This window comes from Enoplosus armatus, chromosome 5 (assembly GCF_043641665.1).
Source record: "Enoplosus armatus isolate fEnoArm2 chromosome 5, fEnoArm2.hap1, whole genome shotgun sequence".
Taxonomy (NCBI): Eukaryota; Metazoa; Chordata; class Actinopteri; order Centrarchiformes; family Enoplosidae; genus Enoplosus; species Enoplosus armatus.
The window spans coordinates 11,238,912-11,261,592 of NC_092184.1; the positions used below are offsets into that span (position 1 = coordinate 11,238,912).

At 40.3% G+C, this 22,681-nt stretch overlaps 3 protein-coding genes across 3 annotated transcripts; 1 reads left to right on the top strand and 2 right to left on the bottom strand.

The window, feature by feature from the left end:
• The first annotated feature begins 335 nt into the window (after window positions 1-335).
• On the top strand, window positions 336-9,821 carry dixdc1a (DIX domain containing 1a). Its single transcript, XM_070905633.1, has 16 exons — window positions 336-446; window positions 561-739; window positions 3,735-3,892; window positions 3,996-4,141; window positions 5,648-5,737; window positions 5,986-6,039; window positions 6,132-6,182; window positions 6,452-6,556; window positions 6,679-6,732; window positions 6,825-6,917; window positions 7,643-7,720; window positions 8,026-8,187; window positions 8,300-8,366; window positions 8,556-8,664; window positions 8,930-9,038; window positions 9,286-9,821. Exons 2-16 carry the CDS (start codon window positions 717-719, stop codon window positions 9,367-9,369), a joined length of 1,383 nt encoding a protein of 460 aa, XP_070761734.1. The 5' UTR covers window positions 336-446; window positions 561-716; the 3' UTR covers window positions 9,370-9,821.
• A 405-nt stretch (window positions 9,822-10,226) lies between these two features.
• Window positions 10,227-12,616, bottom strand: pih1d2 (PIH1 domain containing 2). The gene is made up of 5 exons (XM_070905992.1): window positions 12,434-12,616; window positions 11,348-11,474; window positions 11,020-11,250; window positions 10,620-10,894; window positions 10,227-10,466 (listed from the first exon to the last, which is right to left on the bottom strand). The coding sequence occupies exons 1-5, from the start codon at window positions 12,614-12,616 to the stop codon at window positions 10,227-10,229; spliced, it is 1,056 nt and encodes a 351-aa protein (XP_070762093.1).
• Window positions 12,617-13,189: 573 nt separating this feature from the next.
• Window positions 13,190-19,936, bottom strand: tmprss5 (transmembrane serine protease 5). Its single transcript, XM_070905996.1, has 13 exons — window positions 19,724-19,936; window positions 18,662-18,813; window positions 18,257-18,330; window positions 17,219-17,332; window positions 16,709-16,844; window positions 16,385-16,498; window positions 16,234-16,277; window positions 15,905-16,067; window positions 15,570-15,754; window positions 14,549-14,647; window positions 14,286-14,428; window positions 13,991-14,143; window positions 13,190-13,198 (listed from the first exon to the last, which is right to left on the bottom strand). The coding sequence occupies exons 1-13, from the start codon at window positions 19,934-19,936 to the stop codon at window positions 13,190-13,192; spliced, it is 1,599 nt and encodes a 532-aa protein (XP_070762097.1).
• Between the last annotated feature and the right edge of the window lie 2,745 nt (window positions 19,937-22,681).

Genomic DNA, 22,681 nt, shown 5'->3' on the forward strand with positions numbered 1-22,681 from the left:
AGAAAAATCTCACTCCTCCTCCTCCTTGTGAAAGGAGAGAGCAGTGGGGAAAGGAGGGAGGAGGAATGAGGGAGAGAAGGGGGAGGGTAAACACACCCAGACAGAGCCATGTCTGACATCCTCGCGCACTGAAAGAAGGAAGGACTGATACAAAGCCAGTGCGACCGAGCAGAAGCGAAAGAGGGGAAGGAGGGAGGGAGGCCAGAGGGAATAAATGCAAAAAGACCGACAGAGAAAAAAGGGTGAAAAAGATGCACAAGAGCTGCATCAGTTCTTGTCCGCAAGGAACAAAAAACATTGTGTTCGTGAATGGGAACTGGTGAGCTCAGGCACAAGGCGAGTGCAATGAGAAACCAGGCAGACTTCAGTTGCTGGTGTAGCTGAGCACCAATCCTCTCTCCCTCTGTCTCTCTCTGTCTGTCTCTGCCAGCTAGGACTGAGCCTTGGTATGATTTATAGGGGAAGGGTTCAGGGCTTTTGATTAGGATTTAGAGCTTTATGTTTTAGGAATATGCTGCTGGAGAGGATTTGAACGTGCTGTTATTTCTGATTGAACACAGTGTGCGACGTGGAGACTCCTCCGGTGGCTGCTTTCAGGGCTGCTCCCCTCCCTGCTGCCTCTGGCTGTGTTTGGGCTATGGTCCTGACTGAGAAGCAGAGCATCACCCAGATGCGGGGCTCTGACTGTATGGGAGGTTAAGCCTGTAAACACCAGCATGGGAGCCAAACAGATGAAATGGTAAGAGCTGTTTTTTATTATCATTTGAACATTAAGTCAATCCAGGCTGCTATGCACAATGCACGAGTGCCTCAGTAGCAGAGATGTACAAGACATTAGGCCTAAATTCAGGAGACAATACATCATCTTCATCATCTAGATCAGCGTGTGTTGCTCAGTGTTAGTGTCAGAAATGTATTTCACCATAACAATAAGACTTTAATACCCTAACTGTGCAGGTTATTGTTCGGTGTTTACAGTGCAGTAGGTGTGGGTGTGTCCCTGTGTGTCTGTGTGAGCTGAGCTGCTATTGCCTAGCAACCACGGTCTAACTTCTATTGCCGGCTCTTCCATTTCATGATTCGGATGAAGATTTTACATTTTAAATTATATTAGAATAACAAATCCAAGCTGTCTTTTTCTACACTTTAATAAGGCTGTGAGCATTTTTTAAAAAGCCACCATTTTTTCCCTAGAGTTTGGTACAGTATTTACCAGACAAGCCAACTGTAGGCTGCTATATTGAACTAATCCTTTAAAATTAATTTCTGAATAATAGTCTACTAACTGGTTAATGTATAGAGGTTTCATCTTGATCACTGGTGGTGGAAGAAGTGCTCAGATACTTTACCACAATGTAAAAATACTCCATTACAAGTAAAAGTCCTGCATTTAAAATCCTACTTAAGCAAAAGTACAGAAGTATTATCAGCAAGATGTACTTTAAGTATAAATAAATATTTCTCCTGTGACTGATATATTATTTTATGTAACATTATGAGATTGTTGGAACTGTTGCTTTGATTTGTAAGCAACATTTTCCTGTTGTAGCTGGTCCAGGTGGAGCTAGTTTTAAACACTTTATATGCAGTTCTGTAGTTTTGTCGAGATATATGTTGTGACTCTTTGGAGGGCCCAACTTAAAGGTCGAGGCCCTCCAAAGGCTCACAAGATAAATCTGAGGGTCGTGAGATGATTAATGGGAGAGAAAAGAAAAAAAAGTTTCTGCTATACAAATTTGTATAATGTTTTAGGACTTTATTGCCTCTAATTTACCTTTTTGATACTTTTGATAAGTTGAAATTAAACCATCTGAGAAGTTTAGAAGGTAAATCTCTCTTTGGTGGAACTGCAAACAGTTCAAAGACATGAAAACATTGTACATTGTAAGAACTGGTTTAATCTTTAAAAATGAACAAAGATTATCATCAATTTTTAATGTAAAATCTTAATCCAGTAACTGCAGCTGTCAGATAAATGTAGAGAAGTAAAAAGTGCAATATTTCCCCCTGAAATGTAGTGAAGCAGAAGTGTAAAGAAGCATAAAATAGTAGTAATAATAGTAAAGTAGCTCAAATTTGCACTTATGTAAAGTAATACAGTACTGGAGTAAATGCACTTAGTAACTTTCCACCACTTCTGATCAAATCATGTTAATCTGTTGCACTGAAGCTCATCTCTTGCAAATCCCAGCGCTTAATCTTTGGCTTAACCCATATGTTCCAAATCTGTCCGTATGTACGCGTTCTTTTGGTGCAACAGATCAGCAGCAAGCATCTAAAATAAATGTGTTAGTTTATTGAACAACCGCACCCTGAGACAATGATGGAGGGTATCTCGATAATGTCATCCTCTGCAATGACAAGATTGGTTGGAGGCAACTGCTTTGATCCCCTTTGCAGAAACACTTAGGCATAATCACAGCAGCATCTGATAAGACGCTCAGTTCATGTTTTTTTATGTGACCTGGTGCAATTACTCTCTCCGAGAAGCTGGGAAGACTAAACTATCTGAAGTTTCTCAGTGTGCTGAATGTGTCCAGACTTAACTCAATTAAAAGTTCAAATTATATCTATATATTATACACCGGTTAAATATCAGCATGTTAGCACTGTCATTTTAAGCATAGCGTGCTGACATTAGCATTTAGCTCACAGAGCAGCTAGCTGGTCTTGTTTCCAGTTTGTTTGGTGTAGACAGAACTTCAGGGCACATTATTACAAGTAGTCAGGGGAATGTGTGCGCAATTATTTAATAAAGAGGCGTTTGAACAACAAAATACAGGAATATGTGCAAAATTATTTAAGAAAGAGGACTGTGAACTCAAAAGTGATGGATAATACAAGTGTTACTGTTTACTGTCTGTTGTGATATTAGCTTGTGGTGAGTAATGCTATTAGATAAGCAGAAAATCTCATCGACGACCATCTAAATCTTGCTGCATATGTATGGGAAGAACTGTGCAAATGCAATCCCTCAGGACATTCTTTGGTTTGTAAATGCAGTTTTATCCCACAGTTAAGTCCACAGTTATTTTTTCCGTCTTCGTTTTTGGGCCTCAGGAGCAGGGTGATGAATTGTGATGCTTTTGCTATCAGCTCAGATCTGTTTCCACAGACGCAGGCTTGTTTTCCTGTGCAGACACAGGGGAAGAAAGAAGGAATCCCCTGTTAAAGGACCATGCATAATGCCATAGGTCACAGGTCACAGTAGCTGTATCCTATTTCTACAAACACAGCGGAGTGAAGATGACAGCCGGCCTGAACCTCAGGCTGCTGGAGATGCTCTCAGAAAAAACACAAAACGCATATTCATACAAGCTGCAAGAAAACCAGCCATTCAGAAACCATACCGGGATTAGGTTTTGAAATTATGGCCAAAGGGGGAGCAAACTATGTAAAGAATTTCATGTGGGAAAAATGACAGTGTTGAATGCATTCCTCCTCCTCCTGTGTATTTTCTGAGCAGGTTTCAACCCTGTTCTGTTGTGTGTTTTTCTTAATTTTGTTATTCGTTAAATAGTATGTGATACACTGTATTCCTATGGGCACTATGTCTTTAAAACGGATATGGTTTAAAATATTTAGCCAGATGGGATTAATTCACATTTGTGTGCTCCTTGGGGAGTTATTGAAGTGTATATCTCCATTTTATGTAGCTGGGTTTATTTATTGCCATTCATTTGGCAGGAGATGCAAACACGCTCATTCCTGCCTGTGCCCACCATCTGTTTCAGTCTCAGCTCAGCCAGCCCTGCTCACTCCCCCAAAGAGGAGTATGTTATCACCCAGTCCACTGACACCCCTAAAGAAGAAACGCTCCATGATCAGTCTGAAGACCAGGGGGAACCTCTGGATGACAAATCTGAGCTGACAGAGAAGAAATCTGTCACAGGTTGGCTGCACATCAACTCTTGCAGAGGAAAATACATTGCAATGAACAAAAAACAAAAAAAAGCTCCCTCACCTCATCTCCCCTGTGCCTCTCTTCCTTCCAGAGGAGGTGTCTCTGTGTGGATTGTGTCCCTCCCTCGGGCACGATGGCCAGGAGGAGGAGAAGTCCTGGGAGGAGCAGCTGGACGCCCACCAGGAGCAGCTGGAGAAGGAGATGCAGGAAGCCAGGAGGATGGTGTTCCGCCTACAGGTACGTCCTGGTGATGGTACATTTATAAAACAAACTGCACTGCTGCTATAAACACATTGACAGAGGACACACAGGCTACAGACGCTAAGATTTATTCTCTAACACATGATTCACTTTAGACTCATGTTACATCCCTGTTAAAGTTGCAATTCAGCTACTTGAGGTACATTAAGACAACACTTGATGTTGACTACAGATCAACTCACCAGTCCATTTTAATTTAACACAACTTATAATTTCTGACAATCTAATCTTTAAAAGTCAATAAGTAATGATTGAACCAGTGGCCAGATGCCAAATATATATTCATTTTACAGGGAGATATTCTCAAGATATTGTATTATTGTAAAAGTATTACCTTATACTTCCTTCTCACAGGTTAAGTGTATGGTAATATATTCTAAATAAGTATATGGTGTATTTATTGTATGTATATTACCATACACTTTAACCCGTATGTTAATACATTTCTTATTACTATATATTTTCCATATTTTCACCACATCTAAATATAGAATAATAGGTGATATACAGCCATTATATTTTGCAATAATGACAATATATTGGCATGTATGGAGTCCTTCCTTGTATTCAACTATATTTTGTCATGTCAAGACACCATACAGTACTTTAGTAACCTTTCCTGCCCTGTACACACCCCATACTGTCATGTACAATACATGTCCAAAACTGATGCAATGTTTATGCCAAACTGACCAGCTCTGTCTTTCTATTTCTCTGTCCGGGGTTTAGTTTAAATTAGTTTTAGTGATTTTATATATTTGATTCTGATTACTTTATATGCTGTCAATAATAATACATCATAATTTATTTGTTAATTATATTTCATTAATAATCAAATAATAATAATAAAGCTGCCAGGTAAATGAAGTGAAGTAAAAAGTACAATATTTGCCTCTGAAATGTGGTGAAGAGGAAATATGAAGTAACAGAAAATGGAAATACTCAAGTAAAGTACCTCAAAATTGTACTTAAGTACAGTACTTGAATAAATGTACTTAGTTACTTTCCACCACTGGACATGCGTAGTTACTCCTGTAAGAAAACAAAAGAAACAGAAATAAGTGTACAACAACGCTTGTTACCCGGTAATTGATATCAAACTCGTTGATTGATTAATCAGCCTGATTATCAAGGTACAGGTTTTATTTTATACTTAAAATATGATTTTGTGTGTAGATGTGCACTGTATATGTGGGTTAGAGCAGGTGAGAGGCTGAAGTCTGTGCGGACTCCTACAGGCTTTTCAATATGATTTAAATTTGATACAGTTCTATTCAGTTTAATTCATTTTATTAGCTGAAATATGAAACATGTTGTGCGGCCAAGTATAAAAATACAAAACTGCTGTATTACAAATACAAATACAGAATTAAATCTGGCTTCTCTGCCATATATATTTAATTATGACTGCTTACAGGCCTTCACTCTGTGTGTCTATGTATATATATGTGTATGTGTGTGTGTGTGTGTGTTTGTCCTCAGGCTTTGCTGCTCCATGGCTCCCTCCCCGAGGAGGACCAGGATGGATCTGTGAGCTTCGGAGATACCCGGGCTAACACTGAACAGCAGCTGGTACAGTGCCCTCTCTCTGCTAACTCGAGAAAACAACGCTTGCTCTCCACTCTGTGTGAAGTGTCAGTGTCAGTCCTTCTGTTGTGATGATGTTTGCAGCCATCACTCCTCTCGAGAGTGGCTACTGTAGAGCACAATTGAATCTCTCTGATCTGCTAGCCCGCTGTCATGCGGGCCCACTGCCTCCTCATGCGCTCTGACATTTTTCCATTCTCTAATTATGCTGCTCATACCCTCTCCCTTTGAAGGTTCTAATCCGTAGTCGTCTGGACCAAAGCGTGGAGGAAGCCCTTGATCTCAAGGTACAGTAAGTAAATGTAATTAGGTTTAATATAGATGAGCTGCCTTACGAGCCCCTCTCTCTAATGTCTCTGTTCATTTGTGTGGCTCTCAGAGGGAACTCATGAGACACAAACAGGAGGCGCGCCACCTTCAGGCCATCAAGGTAAACCTCTTATTCTAATTTTGTCCTAAGTGCGTGAATTATAGCGGATTAAAGGATATAATTCAATCTATTCCGCTCTTGTGCTACCCCAAACCCATGACTCTGCAGTTTCTATCACTCTCAATATACAGTGTATTTTTCCATTTCTTTATAAAGATAATAAAGTTTAGAGTTGGGTGTGTGCTGTCGATAAGGCAGGTGGATGCAGTGTGCATCTGTATTCAGGTCTTCTCTGGACGTGTCTTTGATCTCCTTCTCCTTCTCATTAGGATGCTCTGCAGCAGCGCCTGGCAGTGCAGGAGGATGCTGTGCTGCAGCTAAAGCAGGAACTACTGAGGTGCAACATGGCCAAAGATCAGCTGGAAGGGGAAAATGTGAGACAAGTGATGATTTCCGTTTGACACGATAAAATATTTGACCCGCTTGACCCCGCGGATGCAGGTTTATGTGAGAGCAGTATAGCACTCATATATCAAGCTGATATGTCTGTTTGCAGGTAGAGCTCAAACACAAGATGAGTGAACGGAACAAATTACTCAGTGAATATGAGGTATCGTCTTTTATTATTCACACTTCAATGCGTTCTGTGGATACATACATGCATATAAGGACTTCTGTCATCCATCTTTCTTGTCACAATAGCAGCAACTTGGGAGGAAGGACAGAATACTGCAGCAGCAGCAACAAAAGCTTGATGAAGCGCAACAGAAAGCACATGAAGTCAGCCTTGGACGGGTAGGGATCATGATGTGTTTCAAGTATTTCAACAATATATGTTATATGGATGCAAATGACGTTGTGTATATAAGAATAAGATTTATTTATAGAGCATTTTTTATAACCAAGGTTACAAACTACTTAACTCAAGGCAGCAATTTAAAATGAACACATTTTAAAATCAAATATAAAATTGAATGAGGTAAAAAAAAAAGAAGAAAAGTCATTAACTGGGCCAGAATAAAACATGTAAAACCAACTCCAGTAATATAAGATAAAAGAAATAAGATTTAAAAGGTTGGTCCGTATTCTGTATTTTTGTTATTGTCGACATATTCCAAGAAAAGATTGTAACAATAACCAACCATAATTTTACCAAATTTCTCAATTCTTCTTCTTCCTTCCTATTTTCCTCAAACAGCTGGGTTCTATAGTTTTTAGCAAACATCACTCAAACAGGAGTAAATAGTTCATTTGTTGAGGACTATTTTTAGCTGTGGATTAACACACATTTACTGCAACAGGATGTTGTTTGTGAGATTGACTCAAAACAGTGGCTCATTGATGTGTTTTAAATCGTTTTTTGGGCAACAATGGAGGCTTATAGCACAGAGGAATAAGCTATATCAGGCTTTGGCTACACGGGTCTGATTTTGTTCTTTTCGTGGCATTTGCCGTTAATAACATAATTATAGAATATCCCCAGTCTCATCCTTTAACATGTATTGTTTTCTATTGTGCAGCCATTCAGGAGTGAAAGCGGTGGTTTCAGTAACTCAGTGGCTTCAACGTCTCCTTCAGTATTCCAACACAGTGCACCAGTACGTACCCCTTTTTATTTCAATCTTTAACCAACACTGTTTACTGTGTTGATTCTGATGGCTTATTGTATGGAAGCTCATTTGATCAAAATGAAAAGGTACTAACTCACAATTATGAGATACTAAGCTGAAATTTAACTTAGTATTGTAACTTTATTGAGTCAAATGTCTGACTTCTCATAATCTTGATTGATTTGATTTACCTTGCCTAACTTTTTAGGAAATGAGCTTCCACACTTCTTGCCTTGATATACGAAATTACATTTATAGAAACTGTATGACTATCGGGAAGCTGTTTGTGACAGGGGGAAGAGCTGCAGTTGGTCAGGGAGGCACTGCGTAGTTTGAGGGACAGCTTTTCTGGCCATGACCCCCAACATCACACCCTGGACACCCTGGAGCAGGGTGTGTCCAGTCTCATGGACCGCTTACTCTCTTTGGACACCCAGCGCAGACAGGACAGAGGGGTACACACTCTCACACACACACTCCATTTCAGAGTAAATCTAAGTAAATCACCTGATAAATGATGGGTCAACAACTAATGATGTTACCATGAGTAATTGGTTCTTCTTCTAGGAGGAATTTAAGTCGCCAGGACGCAGAGCCAACTCGACAGACCGTGACTCCTGGCCGCCGAGCTCAAGTGAGACAAACAAAATCCTTGTTTTCTCTTAGGATTTGTCATCCTCTGCAACATCTCAACTCTGGCTGTTAAATCAAATTGTGCCGTTCAATTACACCGCTATGTGCGGAGAGGGGCATTATTGGCTGTGAGGCTAGAGCCATTTTAGACTCTGGTTGTGAAAAACAGTGTTTTTGTAATTATTTCCAGAAATGGCGCACTCACACAGCAGCCCGGGATTGGACACCGCCGTCTCCACTAAAGTGCTCTACTTCACTGATCGCTCGCTCACTCCGTTTCTGATTAACATCCCAAAAAGGTGAAACTAAAAACACTTCATATTGGCTTTATATAACAGTGTTATTGTGTGTTCCCTCACTGGAGCTTGCATGAATTTTAAGCGAATTGCTGTTTGGGTTAGAGCTGCATGCTGAGGACACATGGCTTGATTCAGGCATGACTTAATCTACATATAGATGCTTCAGTATCTGTCCTGGTTGAGTGTTTATCCCAGAAAAAAAACGTCATGTCTACGTGGGTGTGTATGTGTGCATAGATCATGACTGACAGTGTGCTCTTGACAGGCTGGGTGAGGTGACACTGCGAGACTTCAAGGCCGCTGTGGACAGACAAGGCAGTTTCAGATACCACTTCAAGGCCCTCGACCCAGAGTTTGGCACCGTGAAAGAGGAGGTAGGCGTGGGAGTCAAATTATAGCCCCTACTTCTTTTCACATCAGCTCCAGCAAGCAAACATAAAATGGCAGTTATAGAGTAAGATATGCTAATAATAGCCGTGGCTGTGCGATACTTCAAAACACTGCAGGAGGACTTATTTCCATATAACACTGAGTAGTCATTCTCACTTTGTGTCCAGACCTTTGTACATTATAGATGTGAGTGTTTCTTGGATATGTAAATGCTGGATGTCGGCTGTTCAGGTATTCCAGGACGGAGCAGTCGTGCCTGGCTGGGAGGGGAAGATTGTAGCGTGGGTGGAGGAGGACCACGGAGAGAGGAGGTAGAGCCCAAAAAACCCGAGATCACCGCTACAAACCTCAGTTGTTCCCACTGGACCAGGACTCCACTGAAAATACTTGTGATGCCATATTAGAGGTTATAAAAGTTATAACACAGCTAACTGGGACCAATGGATCTAACACCATTCCCGTACAAAACCATGTTTTAAAAGTGAATGTTTCATATGAAGAATTTGACTTGACATTTGAGTACCACTTTTTTATTTTGGAGGAATGGATATTAGACATTGTTTGCAGCTCATAAAGTAATACCTGGGACTACCAATTAATGGTCAGTAATGTGAAACTTGAAACTGAATTATAAAAGAGAGTTAATGCCATTTAGAATAAATAACATGTTATAAGCTGCGCTCTTAAAAGCTGTAATCAGTGCATAGTATGCAAACCTTAAAATAAAAGTGTTTACTGGCATTTTTCACATGTTCCAGATTGCCAAATAGTGATGTTGTTTGTTCTGCAACATTTTCAATGTTTTAATAAACATGAATTATTGCATGGATCATTTTCTTGTCAATTATTCCCCGGGTGTACGGTAATTACACTGTACACCAGCTCCTAGCCATTATACACCTCCACTCATACACCCACACATTAATAAACAAACCCCACAGATTGTCATTAAAGTCAATGAATTTTTTTGGGTTAAGAAATAGATTTGCTGCTGCAGATCAACCCACACGGCACAAAGGGAAACAGCGAAATATTTGTTTCAGTTAAAAAACATTAGTTTGGTTTTGGGAAAGGATCAGTTTACAGGGGAACTGTTTGTTTGATAGCTGAAGTTTTGAGTCCCTCCGTGCTATAATGCGTTCACAAGGCTTTTCAGATTGAATAGCAGGGATTTAGTTTGTTCTGGTCTTCTCAGTGTCAGAATTTAGTCCTTGCTTCACAGTTCCTTCAGCCAATTCCCAGCAGGACTGATCACCTCGGTGTACATTTGCAAACGGTCGGAGAAAGTCCACTCTCAAAGTGAGCCTTCGTTTCTTCTTGTTAAAAATGGCAGACGCAGTGTCTTCATTTACAGTTTCTGGGAATTCCAAAAGCAAATAGTAGACATCCTCCACTTCCAGTAAGACGTCGTCCTGCGGAGAAAAATACATTCAGCCCACTGTGAGAGTCACAAACGTAGAAACAGTCCAATTATGTATTTTTTATGACATCCAACCCAGCACTGACACACATTGGATACTACTGTGGTTCATTATAACTGTTCAAGGGAGTGTGTAACCACTAACCTTGGAGATTCTCAGCTGACACTCTGACATGGAGCAAACCTTTGGCAGCTCCACTGTCAGCTCTACGCTGTGAGGAACCCCTGCTGTATCGGTCTTCACCTCAAGTTGGTACTCTGGCTTCTGAGGCTGCACAAATGTGGTGGAGATGACCTGGATCAGCTCCTTCTTTTTGTGCTCCGCAGGTCTGCAGATAATTTGGGCGGCCGTGTCCTCGTCTTGTTTCTCTGAGCGTAGAGAGGAAATCTGCTGCAGAAGGGCAGCAGGGGTCTGACTAGCTGTAAAAAGGAACACTATGGATTATTAGAAAGTGAAAGATGATACACCTGCAGCAGAAAAGGAAAATAGCTCCAACGAAAAGGGCTTGTAGCAGCTTATCAGGGTATAAGACTTATTGCTCTACCTGTGTCTGGTTGTTTGGAGGAGTTAGGCCACTGCCGAAACCCAAGCCGGCGGTGCAAGTCATCCGGGCTACTTTTTGGGCTACAGCTGACGACAGTGTACTCCTGAGATAACTTCATCCCATGCTGCTGCTGGGCAAAGCTCAGAGCCAGCATATAGACTTCCCTTTTGTCTTTCTCACTTTCCTGGAGCACTGCAGGGTTTAATGCCACATCCAACACAGTGTACCAACCTGCGAAGGAAACACACCAATTTATTAGTCTTGTTCACATCATGTAACACAAAGGCCACTTCTGTAGCTTGTGATGCAGTGCAGCTTTGTTTTTTACCTTGACCTTCATTTGTGTCTGTTTCCAGTTTCCCTGCACACAGGGGCAAAGGCCTGCTGGGATCCCGAGGTGCAGGCACACGTCTCCAGCTGCATATGTTGATGTACACCGACCCTTTCTTGGGCTCCTGTTGAGGACACAGATGTACCATCTGTCAAAAAACTGTCAAAACACACTTTGTCTCTAACCTATAAAACGGACACAGGTGTGGGAGCTTAACTATGACAAGTAAAAGTCATTTGTTTTGTATTAAGGGATAGACAGTAGAACTGAAACAATTTAAATTAAGTGATTAGTTGATCAACAGAAAATGAATTGTAGGGTTAGGGTTAGGGTTTTACATTTCTAAGCAAAACTGTTTTGAGTTTCACCCTCGCAAAAGTGAATATTTTCTGGTTTTCTTAGTCTTCTATGACAGTAAACTGAATAATTGTGGGTGTCAGACTGTTGGTTGGACAGAACAAAACATGTGATGATATTACAATGGGCTTTGGGAGCTTGTGATTGGCCTTTTTTCAGTATTTGCTTACATTTTATAGAACAAACAAATCATCAAGAAAATAATCTGTGGATGAATCAATAATTAAAAGCAGAAGAATTAGTTGCAGCTCAAGTAGACAGACAAGTAGGTAGTTTTCAAATCAACCTGATAGACCTTTATCACAGTGGACACCTTCCCTTAATAAAAAGAAGTGTAGCTTGGTAATAATAATAATAATAATAATGAAGTGGCTCACTTCATAAAAAAGGTGTAATTTAGGAATTTGAGTCACAAATGTTGATGTGACCTGTCAGATTATGTTCTGATAGAGGATTAACCACATAGAAAAAACACAAAATGGTTGAGCAGACATTTATAGGTATTATAAAGGTTTTAGGTAAAGTGTTAGTGCTCTATACACAGACCTGCACTATATTTCCTGCTATCACAGCTAACACAATGTGTTACCCTCTCTGTATCTGTTTTTTATTAATACCTCAGAATTTGTGACAAAATCAAAATACAAACAAATTTGTTACAGCTCTTTAAAAAAAGACAGTATGTAATAAATGAAAGGTCACAACGTTTGCACCAACGTAACTTACCACTATTTCAGTGCACAAACAAGAGTCGAGCTCAGGCGGCGCACTGGATTCAGCTCCTTCCTTCATCTGCTTCTCAATGAACTTGCGGTAGGCTGCAGGGTCATTTTGAGAAAGATCATCCAGCATGGACCAAAACTGGTTGACCTGCTGTAAAACATCCTCTGTACTACCAGTGGAGGACATCTTAAGGTGACCGTCTTACTTTGGAGTTAACAAACACCAGCGTTCACGTTAACTAGCCACTAGTTAATTAGCTAGCTGTCTGCTAAGAAAACGACTAGCTAGAGAAACGCTGAAGTTTGAGTTGGAGTTAGAAATCAGCTTGTCTACCGTGTTATAAATGAGTGTTGCTATTAAAGGAGGCTCCATATATTAAAAAAATGTATAGAGAAATAGCACAGAAATATAACAAACTAGTTACTTTCTGTCTAATTAAAGTATCAACTAACGTTGCTTTAGCTAATGTTGTTAGTTGCTATGGAAACTAGATGAGAGGAAGCGTTACACAGATGCCACCTGGTGGCGGAAAGCAGAGCTGCAGCTCAATAATCACACTGGACACAGTTTTATAAGAGGCATAATTTATATTCAATACATGACAAATATAACGTAAAAATGCATTTTGATGTCTCCGGTCTGTCTTTATGTGTACATTATATAACGGACATTTAAAGTAAACTATAAGTTGACTATAAATCTCAAATGTCTCAAACAGTAATATCAGTAGCATCCTCTGCTGTGCTTCATGAGCCCTCCTCAGTAATTCTGCAAGGAGAGAAGAGATAAATTATTAGCACTCTAGCAAAAACTATACTATACTATCATTGTGCACTTTCCAATTCCTCCTGTGCTGATAGTATAATACTCATTCATAATGGCTGTATGTAAAAGTAGTTTCTGTAAGAAATATTGTCATCTTTTACTCAAGTAAAAGTAGCAATGTAAAAATACTGCATTATAGGTAAAAATCCTGCATTCAAAAAGTTACTTAAGCAGAAGAAGAGAAGCTTTATCAGCAAAAAGTACTCATGAGGCAGCAGAATGACTCCTGTCAGTGTTATATTATTGGATATCTTGTATTACTTACTTTGTAAGCAGAATTTTAATGTTGTTCAAGGTGAAGTTAGTTTTATCTACTTTACATACTGTTGCAACTATTCGTCGATTAATCAATTAGTCGACAGAAAGAATATTAATTGGCAGTTTCAGCAATTTTCCAAGTAAAAAACCTGGGAAATTGTGAGGGGCTTTTTTCACTACTGTTTCATTTTCTATGCTCATCAAGTAATTGATTAATCGAGAGAATAATCAGCAGATTAATTGATAATAATAATAGTCATTAGTTGCAGCCCTACTCTAGCCTAAATCACAATACATCATATTTTATGAGCTGATCATATGTTTTGTATGTAGTATCTTGATAGACAAATGTAGTGGAGTTAAAAGTACAAAGTAGCATCAAATCAAATGAATCTAATAAAGTATAAGTGCTGCACCTCTGTACTGTGCAGACATTTTGTTACTTCTAACCACAGAATTTCTAAAAAGTCTGTTTACCTCAATCATGTCGTAGATCCAGCCCAAGAATTCGGCCACTTTGGTGTAAACTCCGGGATGGTTGGGCTCAGCGCAGCCTGTCCCCCAGCTGACGACCCCCACCAGCCTCCATGCATTTTCATCCTGGCAAACCAGAGGACCCCCACTGTCCCCCTGGAGAGGTAGACACAAACACTGCTCAATACTGACTCACCGAGCCTTCATTATTTCAGCGTTTCATTGTAAACAAATCACAGAGGAGAGGATGAATCTTTAAAACGCCTCTGCAAGCTACTGTTCAAAACATGCATCTGACCTGACATGCATCCACTTTTCCCTCCGTGTATCCGGCACAAAGCATCCGTGGCGTGATCTCTCCGTTGTACATGCAGGAGCTGTTACACTTCTTTGTGCTTATTATGGGCACTGGCGCCTCTTTCAGGGTGTCAGGTGAGTGAACTGAGAGAGAAGACACACATTTAAGGCTGCTCTGTCAATACACTTGGCACACTCTGTCATCATGTGTGAATTAGACTTGCAGCAGATGTAAATTTGTTTTACAGCAGTGCAGTAGCATACCACCCTCAGGCTGTGTGTATCCCCATCCGGAGATCCAGCACTGTGTACCTCCTGGAAGATCATAGTCGTACTGAGGCAAGCAGACAGGCCTAATTGTATCTAGTTAAAAAAAGTTATGAAAATTACATTTTAATAATTCTGACAGGTTGGAACATGATGATTTGGATTAAATAATGATTTTTCATTCAATATCATTTTTATAGTTATACTGTTTATACACACTGTTTGAGGGACATACACACACTACGTTTGGCCTCTCTCTAGTTTACCTTGCACTCTGAATATGGTTGTGCTCACAGGTCATTGTTAATTAGGGCCCTTAAGCCTCCCTTCACTCAAAAATGTCTATGGCTTATTGTTACTTGACTCGGTTGTTTGACCTCCACTGTGCAGAATGATGTACAAACAAGTTTAATATTAGAAGGGTGTTTTCACATTCATCTGCTGAAGATGTAAAAATGTAACATGTACAATGCTTGATTTTATAGCATGGAAGCCAGTCGTGGTCCAATATGCAACTTGAAATGTGATGTGAGTGCACATTAACTGAGAATCAACTTTTTCAGTGAAGTAGAGATATCTTGTGTCCAGTACTTAAACTTTTAAAATGCAAAATATTTGCATATGAATAGATTTTTCAATGAGGGAGTAGATGTAATTTTAGGATTTTTCTTTACAAAGTAATTTGACTTTTTCGTGAAAAAACCATATCAGTTGCAAATTATCACAGCAGTAATTTCATGTCTGGAGGGGATCTTTAAACTTGCCTTTATTTGAACTTGTATAAGGAATTGGTTCTATAACATGTTGTAGTTGCAAAGTGTATAACATTGCTCATTATGGTTACAGAAGTTAGTTATTCTTTATAAGAGGAGGAGTATAACACTTTTGTGGTGGTCTGATGAAGACTATGCTGAAATGTGTCAGCATAAGAAAATAAAACCGCAAACTGAGGCCATAGTATTTAATTTTTTAGTGTTTTTGGAGTGCTGCTATCTTGCAAGTAGGCTCCCAGACTGACCTGAGAAATTCAGCGGGGTCTGCAGTTTCATCAGGGCAATATCGCTGTCGTGGCTCCTGTGGTTGTAGTTCTTGTTGTAGATGATCTTCTCCACAGCGTATCCTGTGTGCTGAGCCATTTTAGCTGAGCTGCGGGTGACGATGCCGGCGTAGACCACCCAGCTGGATACCTGAGGTAGCCTGTAGCTGACATTTTAGGAAAGAAAAGAGGAGGCAGATACTGATAAGAGATAACTGTCATGTTTCCAATGTGGTGCAGCTGTTAATGACTGATAATTCTCCTCCGTGGAGCCTGTAACCCCCGACCTTTAGTGCTGGTAAGGTCAGCAGTCTTACTTGTGCACACAATGGGCAGCTGTGACTACCCATTGACTGGTGATGATGGAGCCGCCGCAGGTGTGACGGTTGCTGTAGTAGAGGCTGACCTGCCAGGGCCACCTGCCCAGCGTGGCCTCGACTCCCCCGATTATCCTGGGCAGCTTCGCTCGTGTTCCACACTCTGCACAGAGATCCATTCATCAAAAAAGGTGCCGGATTGATCAGAAAGTGCTGCAGCAAGTGGCATCATTCACTTGTCTCCCACTGACATGAAGTACTATTAAAGGAACCACAGGGATTGGTGTTGAGTGCAAAGTCAAACAAAGAGTTATGTTTAATTTGCTCACCAAAACATTGCAAAGCGATAACCTTCCCTGTGACACAGCTCCCCCTAAATGAAAATAAATTGGGTAACTAATGATGCATAATTAATGTGTTGGTAGCCACAATTTTCTCTGCATCATTATGAGTATGATGTCCTCAGACAAATTGCCTTACCTGAATTGCCACATATTTTCCAGATTGCTCCTGTGTTCTGAGGTAATTTGTATAAAGCCATCAGTATAGTTTGGCCCGATATCTGTTAGATTCACTCCTTTATGCTTGGTCAGTCTGGTAAGAGAGCATATGCAAAATGGGTGGGAGTGAGTATTAAGATAATTCAGACTCATAAGGTGTGAAGCAAGATTGCAAATGAGGTATTAGCAGATCATAAATAAGCTGAGCCTTCAACCTCGGCAAAGCAGGCTAAGATTAAAGTATAAGTTAGTGAGTGGGCGCTCCAGTCTCAATCAGTGTTAAGGGCTGAGGTGGTGTGCAAACCTCATATAACCCAGCTGTCTGCAGACCAGCGTTCCCAGTGAAGAGTTCCACCTCTCGTAGCACACCGGCAGCCAGGTGGGCAGCTTCCCCAACTGGATCTCCAGGAGGGAGTTCTGCGGGCTGATTCTGTAAAACACTGAACCTGATTGATTGAAAATCCCTCCAGAGACACCAGTAATGAACGAGCCTCTTCTATGAGTGGGAAATGAATAGGAAAAGCACAACAAGTATCTATGCTAATGTAGTCAATACAAACAGATCATTATGTGTGATGTGTTCATGTCAGTCAATGGGCATCTCTCAAGAATCAACAAAAGGCAACAAGAAGCAGCTGTTTGAATGATAATTTTGCTACTGTTCAACACAAAATCACTTCAGAGGTGAACCGTGACCCAGTATGACGACTCGCATAACAATGTGCAACCACACAATCCTGTTTGTTCTTTCATAAAACAGTGAAACAAATGCCTGCCTCCAACAGACCAACCGACGAGAGGCGGAAACACAGACCTTTCCTGGGGTCAGAGATAGAAATGTCCTCTGTCACATTGCAGAAAGGCGTCTCCTTTGTGTCCCCAAGTCCCACTGGACTTTGTGAGTAGGAAGGCCTCAGCAGAAGTTTGACTATATGTAGATAAAAATATACAGTTTAATTAGCCAGTAAGACAGGCAGCAGAAATGTTACCAGGTTACCTGAATTAGAAGCCAGAGCAGACAAACCCTGTCTTATAGAGCAATAAAACTTTACTCTGCGCAGTAGGATATAAAGACATGTTATGGTATTAATATGATTAGAAAAAATAAAGCTCACTAAAACAATACTCTACATGATTGTTTTTTGCCTGTTCCAAAATCTTTCCTCAAAGACTTAAAGAGCTCCTCAATTCCATAAAGTCAGGGCACCTGTGAAAGACATATTAACTAAATATTTAACGAAATAAAACTTGAGGACGAGATATCCTGACCTCAGTTATTAGACCTCAGTATTGGTGAAGCCTTTGAAATACTTTTAATGAGCCATTATCACTGTGAATTTTAAGAATCTTTATGCTTTTAAATCCAACGCTGTAGAATCTGTTTTGCTGATATGGGAAGCAAACTTTGCAAGTTAAAAGTTTACAGTTGTAAAAATGTGAATAATGAATAACTATATTGTAATCCAATTAGAGCTGCAACAATTAGTTGATTAATCAATTAGCCAATCAAAATAATTTTGATAATCAATTAATCATTTAAGTAATTTATCAAGCAAAAATGCCAAACATTTAATGGTTCCATCTTCTCAAATAGGTGAATTTGCTGCTTTTCTTTGTCTCAAATGAAGATATATTAAATATCTTTGGGTTTTGGGCTGTTGGTCGGACAAAACATTCAAATCCTGACATTAAAATCCAGTATCTGCCAGACCTTGCTGTATGGAGTAGCAGTGACCTGAAAATACAGGCTACAGAAGCTTGAGCAGCTCTAACTAGACAGTTTGCACATTCGTTTCCAGTCCTAGTTACTGTTAAGCCAATTTCGCGATTCTTTCCCAACACAATGACTCACCTAGAAACCAGACACCTACAGCTAAGCCTCCCAGGAGTCCGACTGCACACAGCGCTGCCAGCAGCCTCACCAGTCTGTGAGCTAAAGCAACAGTTAAGGCTGGAGTTAATGCCTCCTGATCCCAGATATGAGCTGAGAAGAATTATTAAATGTCAGCTGTTACATATATAGTGCATTGACGCTGAGGCAGAAATTAATAAGCTATGTTTTAGACATGCACGGCAGTAAAGAGTTGAAAAGCAAATCTACACAGTGAAGAAAGCACTGCTTCACTTATCACTACACTGCAGATGATTTGAATCAGTGCAAAGTCTTATTTAGACTTCTTAACATTTAGAGCAGTGTGTTTAAATAACTTGTGTTGTTCTTATGAAGCAAGGCTGCTGATGTTTGATTGTGGTGCACCTCTGGAGCTTACAGTGAGTCGTGGAAGGAATCCCTTTTAACCAGCCCTGCACTCCCTTGGTCGCTGCGACTCCTGCTGTTTTCTCTGACTGAAAATGATGACTGACAGCCGCCGGGTTCTCAATCACTGATAATGTGTCTCCATCAAGACTCTATGAGAAGTACAGTTGGCACGTTAGACCTCATTTACAGCTTGTTCCTATTTGATAAAATGTTGGTTTACTTGCAACAAAAACTACCTGCTGACCATCTGCTCCTCAACAACAGTGCACCTGTCAGGCTCTGTCAGATTTAATTAGGAGCAGTGTAATCCTGGATATTAACCGCCGCTGACCAGTCCAGATGTATGGAGTCAGAGCTGTAGATGTGCACAGGTGTGTGTGTGTGTGTGTGTGTGTGTGTGTGTGTGTGTGTGTGTGTGTGTGTGTGTGTGTGCGTGTCATATATTCCCTCTGTGAGCGAGGTATAAGGGGCAAGTTGAAGCCTTGTGGCATGTCTGGTTTTTTATCACATTTTTTAAATGTGTCGAAACACATTTCCTGTTTGCGAAAAGTTTGGCTTGTGTGTTGTTGTTGGGCTTACTCTCCATGGAGCAGCTGTTTCTATAAGTGACATATTGAGAGTATTACAGTAATTATAGTAAAGCTCTCTATAGATGTGAGATGCAGACTTGCTATTATACAATTGCAGTACAAACACCATCTAAATAAATGCCATACCATCTGCTCTTTCGTATTACTGTAGCACTTGAGTGTAGCTAAACATGTAATTTGGGATTTTGAATTAGTATGAGTTGCATATAGTGCAAGAGCACTTTAGAAATTCAGTACAGCTTTCCAGCACAGGTCATAAGATGCACATGAATTGCAAACAAAAGTAAATGTGACAGAAACAAGTGTGATACAAGTTTGAAGTAAGCGCGACACGTGTAAACAGCAGCTGTTACTGTAAGTTGTTAAGGTGCAAGTGAAGGTGACAATGTGAGACAGGTGTTGTTGTCAGGATTGCGTACATTCGACAGATGGAGCAAGGTGTATTGAATATTTAGTCTCCCTCTCTTACCATGTTTTCCTTGCGTACAGTCCTGAGGAAAAGGCAGCGGTGTCCGTGCTCATCTGTAGGCCCGTGCTGGAGGTAGAGACGTCTGTCCCGCTCGCAGTTGATGCACCATTTGCCATTTAACAGAATGCAACGCTGGACTTTCCCTTCACAAAGAGACAATGAGGTCAGCAGTGGTGCAGAGAATGAGGCTGTTGTTTGTCCAGGGGGGGTCATGGGGCCTGTGGAAGCAAGCTGAACCAGGTCTTTGTAAGGGGGGCGGGGTTGGGGGGGGGCATCTCCAGAGATACCTCCAAGCTGACTATTGATAGGATACTGGGGGTTGCTAGGTAACACTTTTTACCTGTGCCAAAAGATTGTCCATTTTCACCTGAGACATGTTATTACCTGACAGTTTGTAGCTTCTGAGAAAAGGTCATTATTGCGGATTGTTGAAAAGTCTCATATCATGTCAATCCCCGTCATTTGGAATCCAAAGCTATCGTCTCTCAACACTCAAGAACAAAATGAAGTCTGCTTCGTCTTCCCGTTGACAGATGAGACTTTCTCTCCTCTCCTCACTCATAAACCACCTCAGACTGTTTTTGTCACTTTTGGTTTTATTTCAATCATCTTCTTCGTTTTTTACAAACCGTTGAAAAGGTGACTTGAGTGGCTTCAACAAAAAAAAAGAGTCATTAACTCTAGAAATAGTTGGAACAATTAACAGCTGACACAAGGAAGGTGTGCTCTTTTGAAAATGGTGAGAAAATTGTTTGAGGGAGATCAAAGCCTGTCTTCACGTCACTTCTCAGAAGAAGAACATTTTTGATACAAAGGTTGTTTATGTATCTCCCATAATGCGTGGTGTGGGATTAGTCAGGGTCCAGGTGAAGGGAACAACTGCCAGGGAGAAAATTCCTCCTCGCCCGACTGTCAAAGCCGAATCCAAGAAATGGGCCCCAGATCTATTTGGCTCATCTAACAGGTGTCATATGGAATGATTTGGAAATCAAACACAGAGTAATGAGCATTGCAGCAGTGGTGTAAATTGCATGTGGTGGAGCAACAGCTGAAATTCATATCACTGGGGTTGTGAGGTTAATAATGTTTGACAATATTAGCATTGTGCTGAATTGTTCTCCCGCAGAAGCAAACAGAGGAGGAAGGAGAACATAGCTGCTGTTTGGGCGTTCTCACAGGGATTTGATGTCTCCCTCTTCTGGTGAAATGTGTTTTCTCAGACAGCTGAGTAAACAGTGATTTGCTGAGCTGCCATTCACTCGATTCACTTTATTAGGAATCATATGAGGAAGATGATAAAGCCATGAAATAGGTATTTATCCTTCATGCATCCTTGTTTTGTGGCATAATATGAACAGTAGTCCCGGACATGAAAAATTAGCCTTGGACAAGTATTTTAAGTCAGTTTCACAACAGTTTTATTTTGATTTCTTCTTTTTCTAGACATTCTTCATGATTTTAAAGACAGACTCAGATTATGTGGTCCTCACTTGAAAGGCAGTGCTTATGAATAATATACTGTAAGTAATTTTACATTCAGTTGACAGTTTATACATCTAGCTAAACTAATTCATTCAACTTAATAATATTTTTTTTGGAGGCTGCATGGTTTGTTGTGCTGTTTAATTGTTTTGTGATATAATTCGTGCTGAAAGTATTAATTGATCAATCAATTTGTCGGTTGACAGAAAACAACTGCCAACAATTTTGCTAACCAATTAGTCATTTAAAGACGTTTATGAAGCAAATTCCAGCTTCTCCAAGAAGGCTGTTTGCTGCTGTTCTCTGTTTTGTGTCACTGTAACTTAAATATCTGAATTAAATTAAATATCTAAATGCAGCTGACGGGACAAAATAAGCAATTTGGAGATGTCAGCTTTGTGAACTTTTACTCTAAAAAGAATACATTGATTGATAATGAAAATAATCAGTAGTTGCAGCCCTAGTTATACTTACATGTTTCTAATATTTAGTCTACCCTCTGAATAAATCCCTTTCTCTGTCTTGTATTGTTTCTAAATGTAGCCGTTTGATGAAGTTGATGTGATTTTTGGTTTGCATCCACATGGTTGAAATACACTGATTATAAGTCGCTTTGGATAACGTCAGCTAAATAAATGTAATGTAATGGGTGGACAAATTACTAGTAACACGCCTCTCAGTTCAACAAGACCGCAAACTAGAGCCTCCAACACGATTATACAGTTAAACCTCAAACTTACAAACTTAACAATATTAGCTTCATGAAAGTAGGATTTATGGCAGGACTGTTGTATAAAACGGCATTAATTGTAGTGAGTGTGGTTATCATACTTATTTCACTTAGGGAAATGTGAAATCTAATCCTAGTGAGCAATTTGTTCTTTTTTTTTCTTAAAACACTGAAACACTGATTCAGTGTTTCAGAAGAACCACAAAACTATCTAGGCCAGTAAATAATCACTGAAGTACATAATCTGTATCTTAATGAGTAACTGACTTTGGCTTCATCTTTTGATCATAAATTTGAATTTCATGAGTAAATCCCTCCAACGTGACCACAACAATAACAGTCTGTCACCTTGCGCAGGGGGTGTCACAGACGTCCCAGTGTGGACATTCATTCATTTATTCATGTAGCACAGTCTGAGGCTCCACTGTGAAGAGGCTGGCTGCAGCCCAGTTTGGAGCTGCATCTATCTCTCCCTCTGCTCTGAGGGGGGAAGCACTCTCCCTGTTTGGTGTAGTGAGATTTGATCAGCTCCACTCTTATCTCAGCCATTAGTATGTGTGCCTCTCTCAGTGTCCAAACCTTGAACATCAGATGCGGTCTCTCGGTCCCCGCTCTGTAATCCCACAGCAGGTTCTAGCTTCTTTTTAAGGTTTGGACGGCATTTGCCTCAACAGCTTTTTGCCAAAGTCCAGCCCACCAAGGCATTTAAAACTGATTCATTGATGTGTGGGCTGTCATGAGAGTTG